This window comes from Cetorhinus maximus, chromosome 13 (genome assembly GCF_964194155.1).
Source record: "Cetorhinus maximus chromosome 13, sCetMax3.hap1.1, whole genome shotgun sequence".
Taxonomy (NCBI): domain Eukaryota; kingdom Metazoa; phylum Chordata; class Chondrichthyes; order Lamniformes; family Cetorhinidae; genus Cetorhinus; species Cetorhinus maximus.
In genome coordinates this window covers 73,892,394-73,916,761 of record NC_135891.1, presented here as the reverse complement: position 1 = coordinate 73,916,761, position 24,368 = coordinate 73,892,394, and the positions used below count along the sequence as shown (strand labels likewise).

Here is a 24,368-nt window from a genome sequence, read left to right as displayed (position 1 = left end):
GCTGGGCAAGAAACATCGACTTTACTAAAACACCCTTAACCCATGAATTTAAAACCCACGTTTTAAAAAGTTAGTCTGAAACTTAGGGACCTGCCTCGCAATTGGCCTAGTGACCCAGGTGGTGAAGCAATTGGACTTCTACTGGCCTAGAGGGAACAGCAATTGACCTCTTAATGCTCTGGGAGGTAAGGGAATTGGCCTCTTACTGATGCGGGGAGACACTGCAATTACAGCCTTAAGGCAGCACATCAAGTTGCAATCTAACAGAATATGTTGCATGGTAGAATGCTCCCCTCCTTATACAAGTGTATCCTTCAGTCCACTATGAGCAACACCATGGGTCAACCACAGGTAGATTCAGTTACCTGGGGACCAACATGCACCATTTGTTTTCTCTTTGCATTTTTTGGTTACAGGTAGCACCTTGAATCTTCGGCAGGCTGACTTCAAAAGGCCTCACGTGGTCAGGAGGGCCTGTGCATTCTTACCTGTCCTAGCTGAGGAGGTTTGTTCTGATGACTGTATTATAACTATGCAGTGAAATACATACACATATACATCTCCATCCACATCTCCCGCTGCAATGACATCCCGCGTTGGGTGAAAAGCTATCGTATTTACAATTGCATCGAAGGTGATGTCTTCGGGAGTCTCTCTTACTCTGACCTCTTTCACCTCCTCATCTTCAGAATGATCCTATCAGAAGCAAGAGATTAGAGTCAAGGATATGGTGAACTGTAGCAAGTCACAGGACCTCATATAATCCCAAAAATATAAAACCACTAAACCAAGTTGAGAGCTATTTACAAGCAGCCATCTGATCTTTTCCTGTAAGAGCTCGGTGTAATCAGCGATATCGGGTAGTACAATCAGTACAGAATTTCCCTAGCACCTGGGATTTAACCAGCAATACTGGGTGAGAGAAAACTCTCCCCTATCTCGCTGTCAGTTGTAAGGGTCCTCAGTGAAATTGTTTGTATTGTTGTTTGGATTGTTTAAACGGAAACATGAGCAACAGATTTCACCTCTCCAAGTCAGAAGGTTGAGGCTTCAAGCCCCATTCCAGGGACTTGAGCATGGTAGGCAGGTTACTCCAGTGCATTACTGAAGGGGTGCTACACTGTCAGAAGAGTCAATAAACAAAGAGCTCAGCTGCCTCAAAGGATGGGAAATTTTAGACTATGCCCAGTAGTTGAGGGAAGAACAAGGGGCCAGAGGTACAAAAATAATTGTAAGAGCTTTAGGACAGAGCAGGGGAAACTTCTGAGGCTGTGGAATTCACTTCTAAGATTATTGATTGAGGAAGAAACAATATCAATATTCAAGATTAGTTTGGACAGGCGCATGAAGGAGAAGGGGTTCCAAGGATATGGGAGCAGCTCGGGCAAACAAGATTAGAATTATCTGGTCACATGGAGGCTACACACCAACTGAATGGCTTGCTGTAATTTCTGCGTGGGTGAATGTTAAAGATCCTGCAGGACCACGAAAAACAATTAGCTAGTTGTTTGGTAGTATAGAACTTGAATATTGCTGAAAAAAAGAGACATCTCGAAGCTTTCAATCTTGCACTCATCAGGACACAGAGTCCACTTGCCAACCAATCAGCACTCTCTTGACATACAGTATGGATTATTGTCTTCTCCTTATATTGGTATTCTTGCGAAGCATCCTGATGAGTGCAAGATGAAAAGCTTTGACATTTCTCTTTTTTCAGCAATTAGCTAGTTATCAATTCACTACCTAAATACGGGCCCTTGCTGCATGCAAATCAGCTGTCAAAAAGACTACACTAGGACGTAATCCATTAGCTTAAAGCACTATATAAATGTCTGATTTTGTTCAATGTAAAAAGACAAAAAAACTTGTATCTATATAGCACCTTTCACAACCTCAAGACACCCCAAAAGCATTTTACAGCCAATGAAGCATTTTCTAAATGTTGTCACTGTTACCATGTAGGAAATTACACACAGCAATGTAACCAATTAGCAGCCACTCTGTTTTGTTTTAAAGATGCTGGTTAATATTGTTAATTATTATTGGCCAGGATGCTGAGGAGAACTCTGCTCTCCCTTGAAATAGTGCCAGCGGCTCTTTTATGTCCATCTGAGAAGGCAGATTGGGTCTCTGTTTAATGTCTCATCCTAAAAACAGTGCAGGACTCCCTCAGCCTCAGCTGGATTATGCGTTCAAGTGTCTGGAGTGAGACTTAAACCTGTGACCATTTGACTCAGAACACAGCATGTCACACAGAGGCACAGCTGAAATAAGTAACAAAGGGACAGGTGGAGGATTCCACTTGTAAGCTCGGTGCTGCTGGTGGGTAATGGAAGTTCCCCATCATTACCTCATTTGTCAAGGCTGCCTCCTGACCAGCTTCACACATTCTGGAACTTTCTTGTATGTTCTGTGCTTCCTAAGTGAAAACAAGGAGGAAAAAAATTAAAGCATGTGATACTGTGATCATTTACCTAACACTTTTTGTCAAATATACAGTGACCCTCCTGCTCCATTTCTCTGTCATCACTCAATCTGATCCTTAATAGAGTTACAGCCCCAAAACGGAGCAAGGAATTGAAAGATGCTGAAATATGATCAAATTCACAAATTTATCAAATGATCAACCAAGCCAGGCAGAGCAGAGAATGCTCAGCATCAATCCCTGTGTCACCATTCAGCCCATTTCACACGTGCATGTTACATATCCTAATGCTGGATGGGTTTCCATTTCTTACAAATGGAAACCTGAGCCTTTATTCCTTGTTACATGTGGATCAGGACACAAATTCAGCAATTAACCTTGAATTCTGTGGAATACATGGATTACCCTTGACATTTTCCCTTCAATTCAGCAGTAGCTGGAAAAATAAGACCACCAAGTGATAAGTAGGCTAACATATTTGTTCCAATTTATTTGCAAATAAAATATAACAAAGCAAATTGAACTGTAAGATTAATTACAGTGCTTAACACCAAAGAGAAACCAAACTTCTTGCCACTCTTCTCAGGCTCTTCTTGCTCGTTGTGATGGTGATTTGCTCAGAGTTCCTACGAGCAGGTGAACATAAGTGGCCAGAGAGGAGGTCAGAATCACAGAATCATCGGCCCATCGAGTCTGCACCGACATGTGAGAAACACCTGACCTACCTACTAGTCAGAGTAGAAATAGCAGGATATATCGAATGAATATGTGGCTGAAGAGATGGTGTGAAGGGGAGGTTATCAGGTTCCTGGGGCATCGGGACCGGTTCTGGGGGAGGTGGGACCAGTACAAACTGGACGGGTTACACCTGGGCAGGACCAGGACTGATGTCCTAGGGGGAACATTTGCTAGAGTGGTTGGGGAGGGTTTAAACTAAAATGGCAGGGGGATGGGAACCTATGCAAGGAGTCAGAGGAAGGGGAATCAAAGACAAGAACAAAACACAGAAAACGGAATAAGAAAAGTGATAGTCAGAGAAATCAAGGGCAAGAATCAAACAGGGCCTCAGTAAAAAACAGTGGGAACGGGACAGGTAATGTTAAAAAGACAAGCCTTAAGGCTTTGTGCCTTAATGCGAGGAGCATATGCAACCGCGCAAATAGATGTAAACAGGTATGATATAGCTGGGATTACAGAGACATGGCTGCAGGGTGGCCAGGGATGGGAACTGAACATCCAGGGGTATTCTGTATTTAGGAAGGACAGACAAACAGGAAAAGGCGGCGAAGTTGCATTGCTGGTTAAAGAGGAATTTAACGCAATAGTAGGGAAAGATATTAGCTCCGACGATATGGAATCTGTATGGGTAGAGCTGAGAAACACTAAGGGGCAAAAAACGTTAGTGGGAGTTGTATATAGACCCCCAAACTGTAGTGGTGATATTGGGAATGGCATTAAACAGGAAATTAGAGACACATTTAATAAAGGAACATCTGTAATTATGGGTGACTTTAATCTGCATATAGATTGGGCAAATCAAATTAGTAACAATACCGTAGGGGAGTAATTATGGAGTGTATACGGGATGTTTTTCTGGACCAATACATTGAGGAATCAACGAGAGAACAGGCCAACTTCGACTGGGTATTGTGTAATGAGAAAGGAATAATTGGCAATCTAGTTGTATGAGGCCTCTTGGGGATGAGCGACCATAATATGATAGAATCCTTCATCAAGATGGAGAGTGACATAGTTGATTCTGAGACTTGGGTCCTGGATCTTAATAAAGGAAACTACGATGGTATGAGGCGCGAGTTGGCTATGATGGATTGGGAAACATTACTGAAAGGGATGACGGTGGATAGGCGATGGCAAACTTTCAAAGAGCGCATGGGTGAACTGCAACAATTGTTTATTCCTGTCTGGCACAAAAGTAAAACAGGAAAGGTGGCCAACAAGGGAAATTAGAGATAGTATTAGATGGAAGGAAGAGGCATACAAATTGGCCAGAAAAAACAACGACCTGAGGGTTGGGAGCACTTTAGAATTCAGCAAAGGAGGACCGAGGGATTGATTAAGAGAGTACAAGGGTAAGCTTGCAGGGAACATAAAAACTGACTGTAAAAGTTTCTATAGGTATGTGATGAGAAAAAGATAGGTGAAGATAAATGTAGGTCCCTTACAGTCAGAAACAGGGGAATTTATAATGGGGAACAAAGAAATGGCTGACAAACTAAATACATACTTTGGTTCTGTCTTCACAAAGGAGGACACAAATAACATACCAGGAATGTTGGGGAACACAAGATTTAGTGAGAGGGAGGAACTGAAAGAAATCAGTATTAGTAGGGAAATGGTGTTGGGGAAATTGATGGGATTGAAGGTCGATAAATCCCCGGGGCCTGATAATCTATATCCCAAAGTACTTAAGGAAGTGGCCCGAGAAATAGTGGATGCATTGGTGGTCATCTTCCGAGATTCTATAGACTCTGGAACAGTTCCTACAGATTGGAAGGTAGCTAATGTAACCCCACTATTTAAAAAGGGAGGTAGAGAGAAAACAGGGAATTATAGACCAGTCAGCCTGACGTCGGTAGTGGGGAAAATTCTAGAGTGGATTATAAAAGATTTAATAGCTGAGTACATGGAAAACAGTGGCAGAATCGGACAGTCAGCACGGATTTATGAAAGGGAAATCAAGCTTGACAAATCTACTGGAATTTTTCGAGGATGTAACGAGTAGAGTTGATGAGGGGAAGCCAGTGGATGTGGTTTACTTGGACTTTCAGAAGGCTTTCGACAAAGTCCCACATAAGAGATTGGTGTGTAAAATTAAAGCGCATGGGATTGGGGGTAGTGTATTGAGATGGATAGAAAACTGGTTGGCAGACAGGAAACAAAGAGTAAGAGTAAACGGGTCTTTTTCCGTGACTAGTGGGGTACTGCAGGGATCGGTGCTGGGACCCCAGCTATTCACAATATATATTAATGATTTAGATGAGGGAATTAAATGTAATATCTCCAAATTTGCAGTTGACACAAAGCTGGGTGGGAGGGTGAGCTGTGAGGGGGATGCAGAGATGCTTCAGTGTGATTTGGACAAGCTCAGTGAGTGGCAAATGCATGGCAGATGCAGTATAATGTGGATAAATGTGAGGTATCCACTTTGGTAGCAAAAACAGGAAGGCAGATTATCTGAACAGCTATAAATTGAGAGAGGGGAATGTGCAATGAGACCTGGGTGTCCATGTACACCAGTCGCTGAAGGTAAGCATGCAGGTGCAACAGGCGGTAAAGAAGGCATAGCCAGAGGATTCGAGTACAGGAACAGGGATGTCTTGCTGCAATTGTACAGGGCCTTGGTGAGACCACACCTGGAATATTGTGTGCAGTTCTGGTCTCCTTATCTGAGGAAGGATGTTCTTGCTATAGAGGGAGTGCAGCGAAGGTTTACCCGACTGATTCCTGGGATGGCGGGACTGACATATGAGAAGAGATTGAGTCAATTAGGATCATATTCACTGGAGTTCAGAAGAATGAGGGGGAATCTCATAGAAACCTATAAAATTCTAACAGGACGAGACAGGGTAGATGCAGGAAGGTTGTTCCCTTTTGGTGGGAGAGTCCAGAACCAGGGGTCACAGTCTGAGGATATGGGGTAGACCATTTAGGACTGGGATGAGGAGAAATTTCTTCACCCAGAGAGTGGTGAGCCTGTGGAATTCGTTACCACAGAAAGTAGTTGAGACCAAAACATTGTATGCTTTTAAGAAGGAGTTAGATATAGCTCTTGGGGCGAAAGGGATCAAAGGGTATGGCGAAAAAGCGGGAGCAGGCTATTGAGTTGGATGATCAGCCATGATCATAATGAATGGCGGAGCAGGCTCGAAGGGCCGAATGGCCTACTCCTGCTCCTAGTTTCTAATCCCATTTACCAGCACTTGGCCCATAGCCTTGAATGTTATGACGTGCCAAGTGCTCATCCAGGTACTTTTTAAATGATGTGAGGCAACCCGCCTCCACCACCCTCCCAGGCAGTGCATTCCAGACCGTCACTACCCTCTGGGTAAAAAAGTTTTTCCTCACATCCCCATCTAAACCTCCTGCCACTCACCTTGAACTTATGTCCCCTTGTCACCGACCCTTCAACTAAGGGGAACAGCTGCTCCCTATCCACCCTGTCTGTGCCCCTCATAATCTTGTACACCTCGATCAGGTCACCCCTCAGTCTTCTCTGCTCCAACGAAAACAACCCAAGTCTATTCAACCTCTCTTCATAACTTAAATGTTTCATCCCAGGCAACGTCCTGGTGAATCTCCTCTGCACCCCCTCCAGTGCAATCATATCCTTCCTATAATGTGGTGACCAGAACTGCACACAGTACTCCAGTTGTGGTCTCACCAAGGTTCTATACAACTCCAAGATGATCTCCTTACTTTTGTAATCTATGTCTCGATTGATAAAGGCAAGTGTCCCATCTGCCTTTTTCACCAGCCCACTAACATGCCCTTCCGCCTTCAGAGACCTATGGACACACACGCCAAGGTCCCTTTGTTCCTCAGAACTTCCTAGTGTCATGCCGTTCATTCAATACTTCCTTGTCAAATTACTCATTCCAAAGTGTATCACTTCATACTTTTCAGGGTTAAATTCCATCTGCCACTTATCTGCCCATTTTACCATCCCACCTATATCTTCCTGTAGCCCAAGACACTCAACCTCACTGTTAATCACCCAGCCAAACTTTGTGTCATCCACAAACTTACTAATCCTACCCCCCAACATAGTCATCTATGTCGTTTATATAAATGACAAATAATAGGGGACCCAGCATAGATCCCTGGACACTGGCTTCCAGTCACTAAAGCATCCTTCTGTCATCACCCTCTGTCTTCTACAACTAAGCCAACTTTGAATCCACCTTATCAAATTACCCTGTATCCCATGTGCATTTGCCTTCTTTATATGTCTCCCATGTGGGACCTTATCAAAGGCTTTGGTTAAATCCATATAAACTACATCAACTACACTACCCTCATCTACACACCTGGTCACCTCCCCAAAAAATTCAACAAGGTCCCTGGATTAGTTGTTTTATTTCACTTCTAAACAGTGACCAAACAGGGACCCCATCAAAATGAATGATGAATTGCTGGTGTCAAAGACATGTTTCTTCCCGTTGATCTTCATATGAACCCAATCCATCGTTAAAAGTGGAACTACAATTCTTGTGATGTTCAAAAGGAACTCTCCAAATAATAACACCATAAGACACAGTAGCAGAAGTAAGTCATTTGGCCCATCGAGTCAGCTCCGCCATTCAATGAGATCATGGTTGATTTGATAATCCTCAACTCCACTTTCTTGCCTTTTCCCCATAACCTTTGATTCCCTTACTGATTAAAAATCTGCCTGTCTCAGCCTTGAATTTATTTAACAACCCAGCCTCTACAGCTCTCTGCGGTAAAGAATTCCACAGATTGACTACCCTCTGAGAGAAGAAATTCCTCATCTCGGTTTTAAATCGGCGCCCCCTTCCCCTTACTCAGAGATTATGCCCTCTAGACCCAGACTATCCCACAAGGGGAAACCACCTCTCAGCATCTACCCTGTCAAGCCCCCTAAGAATCTTATATGTTTCACTAAGGTTGCCTCTCATTCTTCTAAACGCCAATGAGTACAGGCCCAACCGACTCAACCTCTCCTCATAAGAAAATCTCTCCATCCCCGGGATCAACCTAGTGAACCTTCTCTGGACTGCCTCAAATGCCAGTATATCTGTCCTGAGATAAGGGGACCAAAACTGTTCACATTATTCTAGGTGTGGTCTAACTAGTGCCTTGTATAGTTGTAGCAAGACTTCCCTATTTTTATACTCCATTCCCTTTGAAATAAAGGTCAACATTCCATTTGCCTTACCTATTACCTGAACTTGTATGCTAGCTTTTTGGGATTCATGCACGAGGACTCCCAAATCCCTCTGCGCTGCATCTTTCTGCAGTCTTTCTCCATTTAAATAATATTCAGCTCCTCTATTCTTCCTGCCAAAGTGCATAACCTCTCACTTTCCCACATTATATTCCATCTATCACATTTTTGCCCACTCACTTAACCTGTCTATATCCCTCTGTAAACTCTGTGTCATCTTCACCACTTGCCTTCCCACCTATTTTTGTGTCATCCGCAAACTTGGCGATAGTACATTCATTTCCCTCATCCAAGTCATTAATATATATATTGTAAATAATTGTGGCCCCAGCACTGAGCTCTGTGGCACTCCACTCCAGGCTGCCATCCTGAAAATGCTCCCCCATATTCCAACTCTCTGTCATCTATTAGTTAGCCAGTCCTCTATCCATGCTAATATACTACCCCCAAAACCATGGGCTCTTATCTTATTAAGTAGCCTTATGTGTGGTATCTCATCGAATTCTTTTGGAAATCCAAATATATTACATCTACTGGTTCCCCTTTATCTATCCTGCTTGTTACCTCTTCAAAGAATTCTAATAAATTTGTCAGGCATGATTTCTCCTTCATGAAGCCATGCTGACTGTACTTGATCAGATTATGCATTTCTAAATGCTGTGCCATTACTTCCTTTATAATAGACGCCAACATTTTCCCAATGACAGATGTTAAGCTAACTGGCCTATAGTTACCTGTTTCTTGTCTCCCTCCCTTTTTGAACAAGGGTGTTACATTGGCAGTTTTCCAATCATCTGGGACTTTCCCAGAATCTAAGGATCCTTAGAAGATTACTACCAGTGCATCCACTATCTCTACAGCTATTTCCTTTAATATCCTAGGATGCAACCCATCAGGTCCAGGTGACTTATTCACCTTTAGCCCCATTAGTTTCCCTAGTACTTTTTTCTCTAGTGATAGTTATTGTATTTATGTCCTCCCACCCTTTTGCCCCATGATTATTTAGTATTTTTGGTATGCTATTAGTGTCTTCCACCATGAAGATTGATGCAAAGTATTTATTCAACTCCTCTGCCATTTCCTGGTTCCCCGTTATTATTTCCCCACCCTCATTTTCTAAGCGGCCTATTTTGACTTTGGCCTCTCTCTTCCTTTTTATATATTTAAAGAAGCTCTTATGTCTGTTTTTATATTACATGCTAGTTTACTCTCAAAGTTTATTTTCTCCCTCTTTATTTTCTTTTGGTCATCTTCTGTTGGTTTTAAAACTTTCCCAATCCTGTGGTTTACCACTAATCTTTGCCACATTGTATGTTTTATCTTTCACTTTGATAGTATCCTTAACTTCCTTGGTTACCCATGGTTGGTTTATCCCCTTCCTACAATCCTTCTTCCTTACTGGGATATATCTTTGTTGTGAGTCATGAACTATTTTCTTAAACGTCTGCCACTGTTCATCAATCATCTTTTCTGCTAAACTCCTTTCCCAGTCCACTCCAGCCAACTCTGCCCTCATTTCTTTGTAATTACCCTTATCTAAGTTTAGCACAGATGTTTCCAAACAAGTTTCTCACTCTCAAACTGAATGCTAAATTCCACTATATTATGGTCACTGTTTCCTAGCGGATCTTTTACTCTGAGATCATTTATTAAACCTGCTTCATTACACATTACCAGATCAAAAATAGCCTGATCCCTGGTTGGATCCACAACATATTGTTCTAGGAAACTGTCCCGAATATACTCTATGAATTCTTGCTCATGGCTACCTCTGCCAATTTGATTTTCCCAATCTACATGGAGATTAAAGTCACCCATGATTAACATACTGTCTTTTTTTACATGCCCTCATTATTTCCTGATTTATTCTCTGTCCGACAGCATAGCTACTGTTAAGGGGCCTATAGACTACTCCCACCAGTGTCTTCATCCCCTTGTTATTTCTTACCTCCACCCATATGGATCCAAGATCATTTCTTGCTATCATACTTATTCCATCTCGTATTAACAAAGCTACCCCACCACCCTTTCCTTCCTGCCTGTCCTTTCAAAAAGTCACATACCCCTGAATATTTAGTTCCAACCTTTGATCTCCTTGTAACCATGTCTCTGTAATGGCTATAAGATCACACATTAATCTCTATTTGTCCGTTAATTCATTTATTTTGTTCCGAATGCTACGTGAATTTAAGTAAAGAGCTATTAATTTTGCCGTTATACTATTTTATCCCACTTTGTCCCTATTTGCTGCTTTTTTTAATGTTTCTACACTCTATCCAGCAATGGCCTGTACTTTGGACAGTTGGAAAAGATTGAGAACACAAATTAACTGTTTACAACGACATTGCCAAGTGACTCATCCAACTAGCTGTGTGTCACTTCAACCAGCTCCCACAGCACAACACCTCCCTGCATCGATTAGGGACTGAGAGATTCTGGAAAATGTTGACCATTTTTCATATTTTGGGACCCTTCTCTCAAGAAGATAAACATAGATGATGAAATTCACCATGGCCTCCAATGTACCATCTCAGCCTTCAAACAACTGAGGGAAGGAATATTTGAGGAGCAGGATCTCAAACCTGAGACTAAGATTATGGTTCACCGGGCAGCAGTGATCCCAGCACTCCTATATGTTTCTGAATCTTGGACAACCTACAGTAGGCATCTCAAAGCACTCTAGAAGAACCACCAGTGGTACCTGCGCAAGCTCCTCCAAATCTGGTGGCAAGAAAGGCCTTCCAACAGCAGTGTCCTCTCCAGAGCCAACTCACCCAGCATCAAGATGCTAATCACTCAAAGCCAGCTTCACTGGGCAGGACGTGTTGTTTGTATGCCTCCCGAATCAACTGGTCTACTCAGAACCCGGTCTTGGTAGCAGACACCCTGGAGGACAGCGGAATCGCTATCCTCAAAGCATCCCCAAAAAAGTCAAACATCCCAGCCAGCTCATGGGAGACCCTGTCCTGTGACAGATCAAAACAGAGAAGGTTCATTTGGGATAGCACCGAACATCTTGAGAGACTTCATCAGGAACATGCAGAAATGAAATCAAGGCTTCGGAGACAGTACACAAACCTCCAGATGACCAATCTACCCGACCCTTCAAGCACCACCTGTCCTGCATGTGGCAGAGTCTGCAGATCTCACATTGGATCTTTCAACCATCTCAGAACTTATTGAACCAGAGTGGAAGCAAGTCATTCTCAATCCCGATGGGCTGCTGAAGAAGTTTGGACATTGATCTATAAGTGACCAAAGTAGAAGTATCCTCACATAGGTCATTCAGACACACAATAGCAAGAAGCTATTTATTGAAATGCTGAAGTTCATGTGCCTTTAGTTACACCCACAGTGCTTTTAGGGAGGGAGTTACAAGATTTTGACCCAGCGATGAAGAAGGAATGACGATATCTTTCTAAGTCAGGGTGATGTGCAACTTGAAGGGGAACTTGCAGGTGGTGGTGGTCCCATGCATCTACTGCCTTTCTAGGTGGTAGAGGTTGTGGGTTTGGAAGGTGCTGTCAAAGGAGTTTTGATGAGTTCCTTGTGGATGGTACACACTGCTGCCGCTGTGCGTCGGTGATGGGGGGAGTGATGGGTGGGCTGCCAAACAAGCGGGCTGCTTTGTCCTGGATGGTGCCAGGCTTCTTGAGTGTTCATGGAGCTGCGCTCATCCAGGCAAGCGGAGAGTATTTCATCATCTCCTGACATGTGCCTTGTAGATGGCGGACAGGCTTTGGGGAGTCAGGAGGTGAGTTCTCGTCATAGAATTCCCAGCCGCTGACCTGCTCTTATAGCCACAGTATTTATATGGCTGATCAATGGTAACCCCAAAGGTGTTGATAATGGGGGATTATGTGGTGGTAATGCCATTGAACATCAAGGGATGATGGTTAGATTCTCTCTTGTTGGAGATGGTCATTGCCTGACACTTGTGTGGCATGAGTGTTACTTCCACTTGTCCAGGTCTTGCTGCTTGGATACAGACTGCTTCAGTATCTGAGAATATCAGAAACAACGGTATGGAAGGTGGCAGTGTCAGAACTGATATGACAGAGATGGCGAAACTGGGAGAATGGAAGAGTCCTACAGGAAGCAGGATATGAAGAAATGCAATCGAGGTAGCTGTGGGAGCCTGTGGACTAATAGTGAATATTTGTCGATAGCCTACCCCCAGAAAGAGAGACAGAGAAGTTGAGGAAGGGAAGGGAGGAGTCTGAGATGGACCAGCTGAAGGTAAGAGAAACAAAGTTGATGAATTTTTCATGGTCAGGGTGAGAGCAGGAAGTGGCTCGTACACAGTCATCAATGTACCAGAAAAAGAGAAAGAGGGGACCGGAGCAAAGCCATAAAATAGCAGCATTCCAGGCTTGTACCCACAGAAATACATTTTATTTGGAGGAAGTGAGTGGAGTTAAAGAGGAAGTTGGTCAATGTGAGAACACAGTACGGAACAGTGATGGTGCTGGAGGGCTCCAGTAAGCACCCATTCCAGAGAGAAACAGTGAGTTTTCAGGCTGTCCTGGTGAAGGATGAAGGCAGAGGGAATAGACATCATGACAAAAAAAGAAATGGTTCGGGTCATTAACTGTTAGTGTTGGAGGGCATTGGAAGAGGTTGGGCAAAGGGGGAAAAGAATAATTAGAGGACTAAACAAGCTCCTCTGCAGTACCCTGCTCCAATCTTCAAAGACTCTACCACCCACTGCGCTTCTCAGTGCAGGCTCGAGACTCTCAAATTCTTCCAGGTGGAAGGGATTTAACTTCCACTTCTCTCAGTTTGATTGACAGGATTTGCTGCCCATCAGCCCGTGTGACCACAAACTTCCGGTCGCCTATCACTACCCCACTCCCACCAGGATGAGCAAATCCAGAGGGATTAAAATAAGGGACATTCTGCTGGGTGGGGGGCGGCACGAGGCCCAAGGGGCAGGGTATGTGCTAGTGAGAACGGAGGGACAGTCTGGTTCACCCCATGGTCCCGTTCCCCTACCTGGAACCCCTAACACTCAGGCTGGCCCAGACCACTCCCCTCCCCCTCAGGCCTGCTGGAAAACTCCCTCGGTCTGTGACGGACTGACGCCCCAGACACAGGCCTGAGAGGGCTGCCGCTGAACCTGTCTTTGGAGCTCCCCCAACCCAAGTTGGGCCTCAGTGATGTCCTTGGACAGAGTCAGACTCCCCCAACCCCATTCATGCAGCAGTCGAAGCCAGGAGAGTGGTGCTGATGCTGGCCAGGGCTTCTCCCTCATGGCAGTGTCAGCTTGTGCACAATGTGCTGGCTCTGATCTGCATAGACACAAACCAACCTCGATCAGCTGGAGACAAGATGAGAGAAATCCAGCACAAATGGTGTCCGGAGAAGCCCAAACCCAGAACGGGAAAAGACTTGGGGGGGGGGGGGGGGGGGGGGGGGCCCAAGAGGGCAGGAGGGCAAATTCCAGACAGTCCTCCTAATTGAACTCGGCCTCCTATTTCGTTCTGATGAAACTGAACACAAGCTGGAGAAACACAACCACTCATCTTTTACATTGAGCATTTTACAAACTTCCAAACTCAACATCGACTTGGATATCTGATCTAGATTTCTGATATCGGTCTCTGTTTCTCCCATTTAAACCTCCGCGAGAATCAGCATTAGTTTTCTTTGTTTGTCCCATCGCCATCTCCTCTCCTGATTTACCCTCTCCCTGTCTCTAGCCCCACATTGACCACACTCCCCCTGACCCCCGGCTCCCCCGCTCACCCTTGACCGCGGGGTTCGGGTTATTTGGGGCGACTGTCTCCCTCTGATCTCAGACTCGGATGGAAAGTTTTCTCACCAACTTCGCCGCCATTTTCATTCCCAGAACACACTGGGGCTGGAACTGACCTCACTTCCGGGTACAGTTCAATCCAAAACTTAACGGGGGAGGGGAAATCGGGGGAGGCGGTGACGGGGGAAATCGGGGAGGCGGTGACGGGAGGGGGATTGGGGGGGCGGTGACGGGGGGATCGGGGAGGCGGTGACGGGGAAATCGGGGAGGCGGTGACGGGAGGGGGATTGGGGGGGCGGTGACGGGGGGATCGGGGAGGCGGTGACGGGGAAATCGGGGAGGCGGTGACGGGGGGATCAAGGGGGGTGACGGGGGGATCGGGGGGGGGGGGTGACGGGGGGATCGAGGGAGGCGGTGACGAGGGGATCGGGGGGGCGGTGACGAGGGGATCGGGGGGGGGGTGACGGGGGGATCGAGGGAGGCGGTGACGAGGGGATCGGGGGGGGGTGACGGGGGGATCGGGGGGGTGACGGGGGGATCGGGGGGGGTGACGGGGGGATTGGAGAGCGGTGACGAGGGGATCAGAGGGGGTGACGGGGGGATTGGGGGGGTGGTGACGGGGGGATCGGGGGGACGGTGACGGGGGGATCGGGGAGGCGGTGACGGGGGGATCGAGGGGGGTGCGGTGACGAGGGGATCGGGGGGGGGTGACGGGGGGATTGGAGAGCGGTGACGAGGGGATCAGAGGGGGTGACGGGGGGATTGGGGGGGGGGTGGTGACGGGGGGATCGGGGGGACGGTGACGGGGGGATCGGGGAGGCGGTGACGGGGGGATCGAGGGGGGTGCGGTGACGAGGGGATCGGGGGGCCGGTGACGGGGGGATCAGGGAGGCGGTGACGGGGGGATCGGGGGGGGGGGGGTTGACGGGGGGATCGGGGGGGCGGTGACGGGGGGATCGAGGGGGGTGCGGTGACGAGGGGATCGGGGGGAGGCGGTGACGAGGGGATTGGGGGGAGGCGGTGACGAGGGGATGGGGGGGGGGTTGGTGATGGGGGGATCGGGGGGACGGTGACGGGGGGGATCGGGGAGGCGGTGACGGGGGGATCGAGGGGGGTGCGGTGACGAGGGGATCGGGGGGCCGGTGACGGGGGGATCGGGGAGGCGGTGACGGGGGGATCGGTGGGGGGGGGTTGACGGGGGGATCGGGGGGGCGGTGACGGGGGGATCGAGGGAGGCGGTGACGGGGGGATCAAGGGGGGTGACGGGGGGATCGGGGGGGCGGTGACGAGGGGATCGGGGGGGGTGACGGGGGGATCGAGGGAGGCGGTGACGAGGGGATCGGGGGGGGTGACGGGGGGATCGGGGGGGGGCGGTGACGAGGGGATCGGGGGGGGTGACGGGGGGATTGGAGAGCGGTGACGAGGGGATCAGAGGGGGTGACGGGGGGATCGGGGGGGTGACGGGGGGATCGGGGGGGCGGTGATGAGGGGATCGGTGGGGGTGACGGGGGGATCGTGGAGGCGGTGACGGGGGGATCGGGGGGAGGCGGTGACGGGGGGATCGGGGAGGCGGTGATGGGAGGGGGATTGGGGATCGGGGGGAGGCGATGACGGGAGGATCGGGGGGAGGCGGGGATCGGGGGGAGGCGGTGAAGGGAGGATCGGGGAGGCGGTGACGGGAGTATCGGGAGGAGGCGGTGACGGGGGGATCGGGGGGGAGGCGGTGACGGGAGGATCGGGGGAAGGCGGTGACGGGAGGGGGATTGGGGAGGCGGTGACGGGAGGGGGATTGGGGAGGCGGTGACGGGAGGATCGGGGGGAGGCGGTGACGGGAGGGGGATTGGGGAGGCGGTGACGGGAGGGGGATCGGGGGGGGCAGTGACGGGGGGATCGGAGGGCGGTGACGGGGGGATCGGGGGGAGGCGGTGACGTGGGGATCGGGGGGTGGGGGGGGCGCGGGGTTTGGGGTGGGGGGTGGTGGGCGGTGACGGGAGGGGGATCGGGGGGAGTTCCAGGGTGAGTGAGAATAGGTCTCAGAGGGGAAAGGCGGGGAAATGATCCTTGTCAAACCCAAGGGCCGCTCGGTGTCCCGGCAACACTCGCCTCAGTTGATATTTGTGACCGACCCTCATGGAGATCACAGCAATTGATGGAACCGCCAAATTAGCTGCTTCTATTGATGATGTCTGGTGCAATATTCACAAATTGATTCATTTCCAGCTATGAACCCGACCTATTGATTTAATTAATACAGTTTTTGATGTAAAGAGAGAAGAAAAGGGCCCATCATTAGATTTATCGTCCTCCTGTGGCTGGAAGCCTGTTCATTGGTGGTGGCAGCCGTTTTGTATAGAACATCCTTCGATCTTAATGTTCCGGCTGCTTTAAAATCTGTGTTTTCATTTTATAATTATTGATATTGTGATTCAACTTATGTGTCAATTTAAAGCTAAACCCAGCCTACTGGTGCTCTTGCTGATTCCCTCACCACCTGCCTCAGGCCCAGTCTGGCAGCTATGTCCTTTAGGACTCAGCCAGCTCAGTCAATAGTGGTGCTACCGAGCCACTCTTGATAATGGACATTAAAGTTCTCCACATAAACTAGGTGTCATTGCCACCTCAGTGCTTCTTCCAAATGATATTCAACGTGGAGGACTACTGACTCGTCAGCTGAGGGATGTCCGTAGATGGTAATCAGCAGGTTTCCTTGCCCTTGCTTGACCTGATGCCATGAGACTTCATGAGTTTTAAAGTCAATGTTGAGGACTGCCAGGATCACTCCCTGCCACTGTGCCACCACCCCTGCTAGGTATGTCCTGATTCTGGGACAGGACATAATGCTGATGGGGGTGTCTGGGACGTTGGCTGTAAGCGATGATTCTGTGAGTATGACTGCTTCAGGCTGTTGCCTGACTAGTGTGTGGGACAGCTCTCCCAATTTTGCACAAGTTTCCAGATGTTAGAGAGGAGGACTTTACAGTGTTGACTGGATAGGGTGTACCTTTGTCACAAAAACAGAAAGTGCTGGAGAAACTCAGCAGGCCCGGCAGCATCTGTGGAGAGAGAAACAGAGTTAACGAGTCCAATATGACTCTTCTTTGAAACTGAAGAGAGGTAGGAATAAGATGGGTTTCTATGCTGTTGAAAAAGGGGGTAGGATCAGAAGGAACAAAAGGGAAGGTTGGGGATAGGTTAGAGGGCAGAGGACATTAAATACTAAAAATGTCATGGAACAAAAGACAAAGGGAGTGGGACTGATAGTAGTAAAGAAACAAAGCATTGGTCCAGTGTAGGTATTAATAGCAGAATAAAGGTCTGTCTGAAAGCAAAAACATGAAAACAAGATACAGTTGTGAGGAAAATGCAAAGCAGCTTCCAGGGGATTTGGACAGACTTAGTGAGCGGGCAAGAACCATGGCAGATGGAACATGATGTGAGGTTATCCACTTTGGTAGGAGGAACAGATGCACAGAGTATTTCTTAAATGGTAAGAGATTAGAAAGTGTAGATGTACAAAGGGATCTTGATGTCCTCATCAATAAGTCACTGAAAGCTAACATGCAGGTGCAACAGGCAATTAGGAAGGCTAATGGAATGTTAGCCTTTATCACAAGAGGATTTGAGTACAGGAACATTGAAGTCTTGCTTCAATTGTATAGAAGCTTGGTTAGACTGCACCTGGAGTACTGTATGCAGTTTTGGTCCCCTGACCTTAGGAAGGATATTATTACCATGGAGGGTGCGCAATGAAGGTTCACCAGACTTGTTCCCTGGATGGTGGGACGGTCCTATGAAGAGATATTGGGGAAACTGTATATTCCAGAGTTTTGAAGAATGAGAGGTGATCTCACTGAAACCTACAAAATATTTAAAGGGATAAACAGGGTAGATGAAGATAAGATGTTTTCTCTGGTTGGGCAGTCTAGAACCAGGGGACACAATTTCAAAATGACGGAGAAGCCACTTAGGACCAAGAAATTTTTTTACTCAGAGGGTTGCGAATCTTTGGAATTCTCTACCTCAGAGGGCTGTTGAAGCTTAGACACTAAGTATGTTTAAGGTAGAGATTGACAGATTTCGAAAAACCAATGACATAACAGGATATATGGATATTGTGGGAAAAAGGCATTGAAGTGGTCACACTACTGGGAGTATACTACAGATCCCCAAATAGTGAAAGGGAGATAGAAGAACAAATATGTAGGCACATTTCTGCTTGTAAGAATAAGAGGGCAATAATAGTAGGAGACTTCAACTATCCTAATATCAACTGAGATTCAAACAATATAAGGGGCACTGAGGGAGAAAAATTTATGCAGTGTATCCAGGAAAATTTTTTCAACCAATTAGTGACAAACCCAACGAGAGGAGATGCAATTCTAGACCTGGTCTTGGGAACGAAGAAGGGCAAGTGGGTGAAGAGACAATTGGCGACCATATCAGGGACAGTGATCACAATTCAGTTAGATTTAGCATTACCACGGAAAAGGACAGAGATAAGGCAGGAGTAAAAGTCTTGAACTGGGGGAAGGCAAATTTTGCAGAAATGAGAAGGGACTTGGCTGAGGTGGACTGGACAGCACTGCTGGAGGATAAAACAGTGGAATACCAGTGGGAAGCACTAAAAAACGAGATCCTAATTGTACAAAGTAGACAAGTCCCTTACAAAAATAAGAGTGGTACTGCCAAATCTAGACCCCCCCCCGGTTGTCTAGAGGAATACAGGGGAAGATCAAACAGAAAAAGAAAGCGTACGATAGGCGCAAAGAATTAAGCACTGCAGATAGCCTAGACGAATATAGGAAGTGCAGGGACGAAGTAAAAAAGGAAATCAAAGAGAGGGCATGAAAAAAGATTAGCAAGTAAAGTTAAAGATAACCCAAAGATGTTTTACCAATACATTAATGCTAAAAGGTTAGTTAAGGAAAAAGTGGGACCTATCAGAGATGAAGATAGAATCTTGTGTGTCGATGCAGACGCTGTGGGAAGGGTTTTGAATGAATATTTTGTCTCGTGTTTACAAAGGAAAGGGAGGATGTAGATATAGTAGTCCAGGAGGAACACTGCGAGATATTGGACAGGATAGTCATAAAGAGAGAGGAAATACTCGAAGGGTTGAAATCCTTGAAAGTTGATAAGTCACCAGGGCCAGATGGATTGTTTCCGAGGCTGCTGAAGGGAGTCAGGGAAGAGATAGCAGATGCTCTGAGGATGATTTTCCAATCTTCACTAGATACAGGGGAGGTACCGGAGGACTGGAGAAATACAAACGTAGTTCCATTGTTTAAAAAGGGATCAAAGGAAATGCCAAACAATTATAGGCCAGTTAGTCTTACATCGGTGTTGAGCAAATTAGTAGAATCAATCCTGAGAGATAGGGTTAACTGTCATGTGGAAAGGCATGGATTAGTCAGGGATGGTCAGCATGGATTTGTTAAACAAAGGTTTTGCCTCACAAATTTTATTGAATTCTTTGAGGAAGTGACAAGAAGGGTTGGTGAAGGTAGTGGAGTGGATGTTGTGTACATGGATTTTAGCAAGGCATTTGACAAGGTCCCACATGGCAGATTGGTCAGGAAAGTAAAAGCCCATGGGATTCAGGGTAATGTGGCAAACTGGATAAAAGTTTGGCTTTGTAACAGGAAACAAAGAGTAATGGTCAATGGATGCCCTTGCGAATGGAAAGTTGTCTCAAATTGTGTTCCACAGGGCTCAGTGTTGGGACCCTTGCTGTTTGTGTTATAAACGATTTGGACGTGAACGTGGGGAGCATGATTGGGAAATCTGCAGATGACACAAAGATTGGCCAAGTAGTGGATAGTGTAAAGGATAGCCATAATCTCCAAAATGATATATAGATGGGCTGGTGGAGCGGGCGGTAAAGTGGCAGATGGATTTTAACATAGAGAAGTGTGGGGTCATACATTTAGGGAGGTCAGATGTGTTTGTTTGTGCCTTTGTCACCTCTGGTGCTTGGCTCGATGCCAGGTGGTCCATCCTACTGTATTCTTATTTGACCTTCTAGGAATTTACCATTGAATGACTTGCTGAGCCATCTCAGAGGGCAATTAACAGTTAACTATATTGCTATGAGTCTTAGTGAAGCAGAAGAGTTTTTATAACAAATTTTAGTGTCATGATCACTATTACTGAGGCTAGATTTTTATTCCGGATTTATTAATTAATTGAATTTAAATCCACAGCTGCCATGGTACGATTTGACTCATGGGCCAGGATTTTCCCTTCCCACATCTGAGGAGCTGGTGGCAATCTCATCGCCGCTGGTACTGGCTGCCCTGCAGCCATTTCACACTCCAGCGAGCATTATTTGACCAGAGGTGGGATTTCTGCCCCTCACTCAGGAGGAGGACCCACCTCAGAGAGCTACCAGTCAATCACTCTCCAGTCCCAGCAGTGCCAGAAGCTGCAGTGGACAAGACTGGTGCTGCAAGCAGTCCCCAGAGTTTAAGTCCCAGAGCTCCATGACCAGGTAAGTGTGGGGTCTCAGTGGGGAAGGTAGATAATGCCTGGGGGTGGGGCAGTGGGCAGATGAGGGGGCGTAGGTGGAGAGTATGGGGGCTAGGGAGCACCTGTAGAAGCCAGACCTTGTGGCGGGGGGTGGGGGGTGGGGGGGGGGGGGGGGGGTCCACCATTCAATATGATCATGGCTGATCCTCTATCTCAACGCCATACTTACACTCTCTCCCCATACCCTTTATGCCTTTAGTGTCTTGAAATCTATCCATTTCCTTCTTAAATATATTCTGTGACTTGGCCTCCATTTGGTAGAGAATTCCACAGGTTCACCACCCTCTGAGTGAAGAAGTTTCTCCTCACCTCAGTCCTAAGTGGCCTATCCCGTATCCTGAGACTGTGACCCCTTGTTCTAGACCCCCCCAGCCAGAGGAAACACTATCCCTGCGTCCAGCCTGTCCATCCCTGTCAGAATTTTATACATTTCAATGAGATCCTCTCTCATTCTTCTAAACTCCAGTGAATACAGGTCTGGTCGACCCAATCGCTCCTCATACGACAACGCTGCCATTCCAGAAATTGGACTGGGGAACTTTTGCTGCACTCCCTCTATGGCAAGTGTATTGTCATGACCATGGATCATAGCCCCAAATTACTTACAGATATATTGAACTTTTAAGTAAGACGTGTTTTTTAAAAAGAATACACAAACAAAAGCTGGCTGTGACTGTAAAGTAACCACTTGCTGTAAAATTCCTATCTGGATTACATGTGACCAACTAGTCCAGAGAGAATGGGATGTTACACCTAAAAAGGTGTCAAGGCCTCCTTCAGACAGAGACACTTCAAAGGAAGAGATGCAATGCAAAAAAAACCTGATTACCATCTCAGCAGAAACCATCTCCTGTTGAGTTATATCCCAGACTGTGGACATGATCGGAGCTGAAAGAAAGCAGTTTCTGGGTGAAATACACATTTGTCTTTCCCTTCCAGGAACACACAAGAAAAGGGGTTAAAAACCAACTGCAACCCTGGTGTCTTGTGCTGGTTTTGGTATTCTGTTCTGGTGCTAGTGTGCTGTGAAGGTCACAGCTAAAGAACATCAACTAGGCATCACTGTGCTTGCAGGTAAAAAGTCTCTCTCCGATTGCTGAAAGCAAGTAACAAGTCAGCAAAGCCACAGTTGAAAAGGAAAGAGGACAACTCCTTTTGGCTAACCTGCAGAACCAAGAATGTGCAAATCCACTGTTCAACTGCCCAGCTCTACTGGAATCATCCAACTTAACGGCTGCAACTTTTCATCATCTACTCCTCACAGACCAGCCAAAGACTGATTCATATATCTTTTTTAATTTTTATTTCTGGACTCACTTCTCATTTCTACTCTGTTTGTATGTGTGTTGCGTTTTTATTATTTTTTCTCACGTTTTAGTAACTAATAAATTCACCCTTTCTTTGACTCAGGAAAACCTGGTTAAATTGGCTCCTTTTAAAACATAAATACATTTGGACTGGAAAAAGGTATCCACAAGGGAAGGGATCCTTTTAAAATTAACCTTGTCATGACCAACCAAGGGGGTTGAATAAAGAAGGGGAGCCAGTTCATCCCTCCTCACCTGGGAGCATAACAACTGGGGTATCTCATCCAGAATCAAAAAATTGAGGGATCTTGCCTAGGGACCTGGTCATAACAATATCCTTTCTTAGGTAAGGGGACTAAAACTGCACAAATACTCCAGGCATGGTCTCACCAAGGCCCTATATAGCTGCAGTAAGACATCCTTGCTCCTGTACTCAAATCCTCTTACAATGAAGGCCAACATACCATTTGCCTTCCTAACTGCTTGCTGCACCTGCACGCTTGCTTTCAGTGACTGGTGTACAAGGACACCCAGGTCCCTTTGTACATCAACATTTCAAAATCTATCACTATTTAAATAATACTTTGCCATTCTGTTTTTCCTTCCCAAGTGGATAACTTCACACTTATCCACATTATACTCCATCTGCCATGTATTTGCTCACTCGCTCAACTTGTTTAAATCACCTTGAAGCCTCTTTACATCCTACTCACTACACATTCCCACCTGGTTTTGTGTAGTCAGCAAACTTGGAAATATTACATTTGGTCCCCTCATCCAAATCATTGATATATATTGTGAATAGCTGGGTTCGAAGCACTGATCCCTGTGGTACCCCACTAGTCACCACTTGCTACTCCGAAAAAGACCCATTTATTGCTACTCTGTTCCCTGTTTGCTAACCAATTCTCAATCCATGCCAGTATATTACCCCCAATCCCACGTGCCTTAACTTTACATACTAACCTCTTGTGGGACTTTATCAAAAGCTTTCTGAAAATCCAAATATACCCCATCCACTGGTTCTCCCTTATCTATTCTAATGGTTATAGCCTCAAAAAACTCCAGTCGGTTTGTTAAACATAATTTCCCTTTCATAAATCCATGTTGAATTTGTCTAATCCCATCAATATTTTCTAAGTGTCCTGTTATCACATACTCTATAATAGGCTGTAGCATTTTCTCTACTACTGAGGTTAGGCTAACTGGTCTGTAATTCCCTGTTTTCTCCCTCCCTCTTTTTTTAAATAGTGGGGTTACATTTGCCACCATCCAATCTGCTGGGACTGATACAGAATCTACAGAACTTTGGAAGATGACAACCAACGCATCCACTATTTACATGGCCACCTGGGGTGCAGATTATCAGGCCCTGGGGATTTATTAGCTTTCAGTCCCATTAATTTCTCCAGCACTATTTTTTCACTAATACTAATTTCCTTCTATTCCTCCTTCTCACTAGACCCTTGGTTCCCTAGTATTTCTGGGACGTTATTTGTGTCTTCCTCTGTGAAAATAGAACTAAAGTAGTTGTTTAATTGCTCTGCCATTTCCTTGTTCTCTATTATAAATTCTCCTGTTTCAGACTGTAAGGGACCTATATTTGTCTACACTAATCTTTTTCTTTTTACACACTTATAGAAGTTTTTACAATCTGTTTTTATGTTCCTTGCAAGTTTACTCTCATACTCTCCCCCCCCCCCCCCCCCCCCCCACCGCTTTGTCCTCCTTTGCTGTATTCTAAACTGTTGCCAATCCTTGGGCTTGCTACTTTTTCTAGCAACTTTATATGACTCCTCCTTGGATTTATTAATTTAGTCGAGGGCCTCAAAGATTGGTTCTGGGTTAGCAAGATAGGGAGTGCTACCAGGTAGAGAAAGATTTTCCATTGCAGCTTCCAGGTGTCTGGCCTCTCTCTCCCTTTGAAGCTATAGCACTATTTCTAATTTTCAGAGCTGGAATTCTTCTCTCTCCCTTTCTCTCTCTTTTTCTTTCCCTCTCCTGAAATTCTAGCTACAATCTGAACTTCTCCAGCTCGAATTTGTCTGTTTGACGGTGGGAATTTGGAGTCATGGTTGAGCTCTACATCTAACTGCTCTATCGGTAACGTGAGATCCAAATGTTCTACCAACAACTGGATCAGTTCACTTCTCTTCATTTTACCAGATTTTACTGTACCTCCCTGGCTTCCGCTGTTTTATGCTCAGGGCCGCTAAAGTTTCACCGTTCAAATTTCCTTGCTTGACCCACATCTGGGCATCAAAAGTTGCCATTTTCTTTGGGTTAGGGGATAAGGAACTTGATGTGGTAATTTACTTGTTTTTTAAAATTTGTTCCAGCCACCGATTTTTTTCCCTTTTGGCTTCCAATTGGCTCTTTTATATAAGATTTGGCTCGTGTCTTAACTTGGACTCTAGTCAA

General features: G+C 46.2%; 2 protein-coding genes across 5 annotated transcripts in view; one reads left to right on the top strand and one right to left on the bottom strand.

Moving 5' to 3' along the window:
• The window catches only part of wdr55 (WD repeat domain 55), a 60,947-nt gene extending 46,728 nt beyond the window's left edge, over nucleotides 1-14,219 (bottom strand). Inside the window, exons 1-3 of one of the 4 annotated variants that reach the window (XM_078555568.1) lie at nucleotides 14,179-14,219; nucleotides 2,351-2,419; nucleotides 551-696 (exon numbers count right to left, since the gene is read on the bottom strand). In XM_078555568.1, coding sequence (XP_078411694.1) covers nucleotides 551-696; nucleotides 2,351-2,419; nucleotides 14,179-14,199 — 236 coding nt within the window. In that variant the 5' untranslated portion in view covers nucleotides 14,200-14,219. Of the gene's footprint in view, nucleotides 1-550; nucleotides 697-2,350; nucleotides 2,422-11,128; nucleotides 11,292-14,102 lie in introns of those variants that run through there. The other 3 variants (XM_078555571.1, XM_078555569.1, XM_078555570.1) reach the window with 3 other exon arrangements.
• The window catches only part of LOC144688703 (DNA-binding protein RFX2-like), a 911,596-nt gene that overhangs the window by 784,548 nt on the left and 102,680 nt on the right, over nucleotides 1-24,368 (top strand). The window lies entirely within an intron of this gene.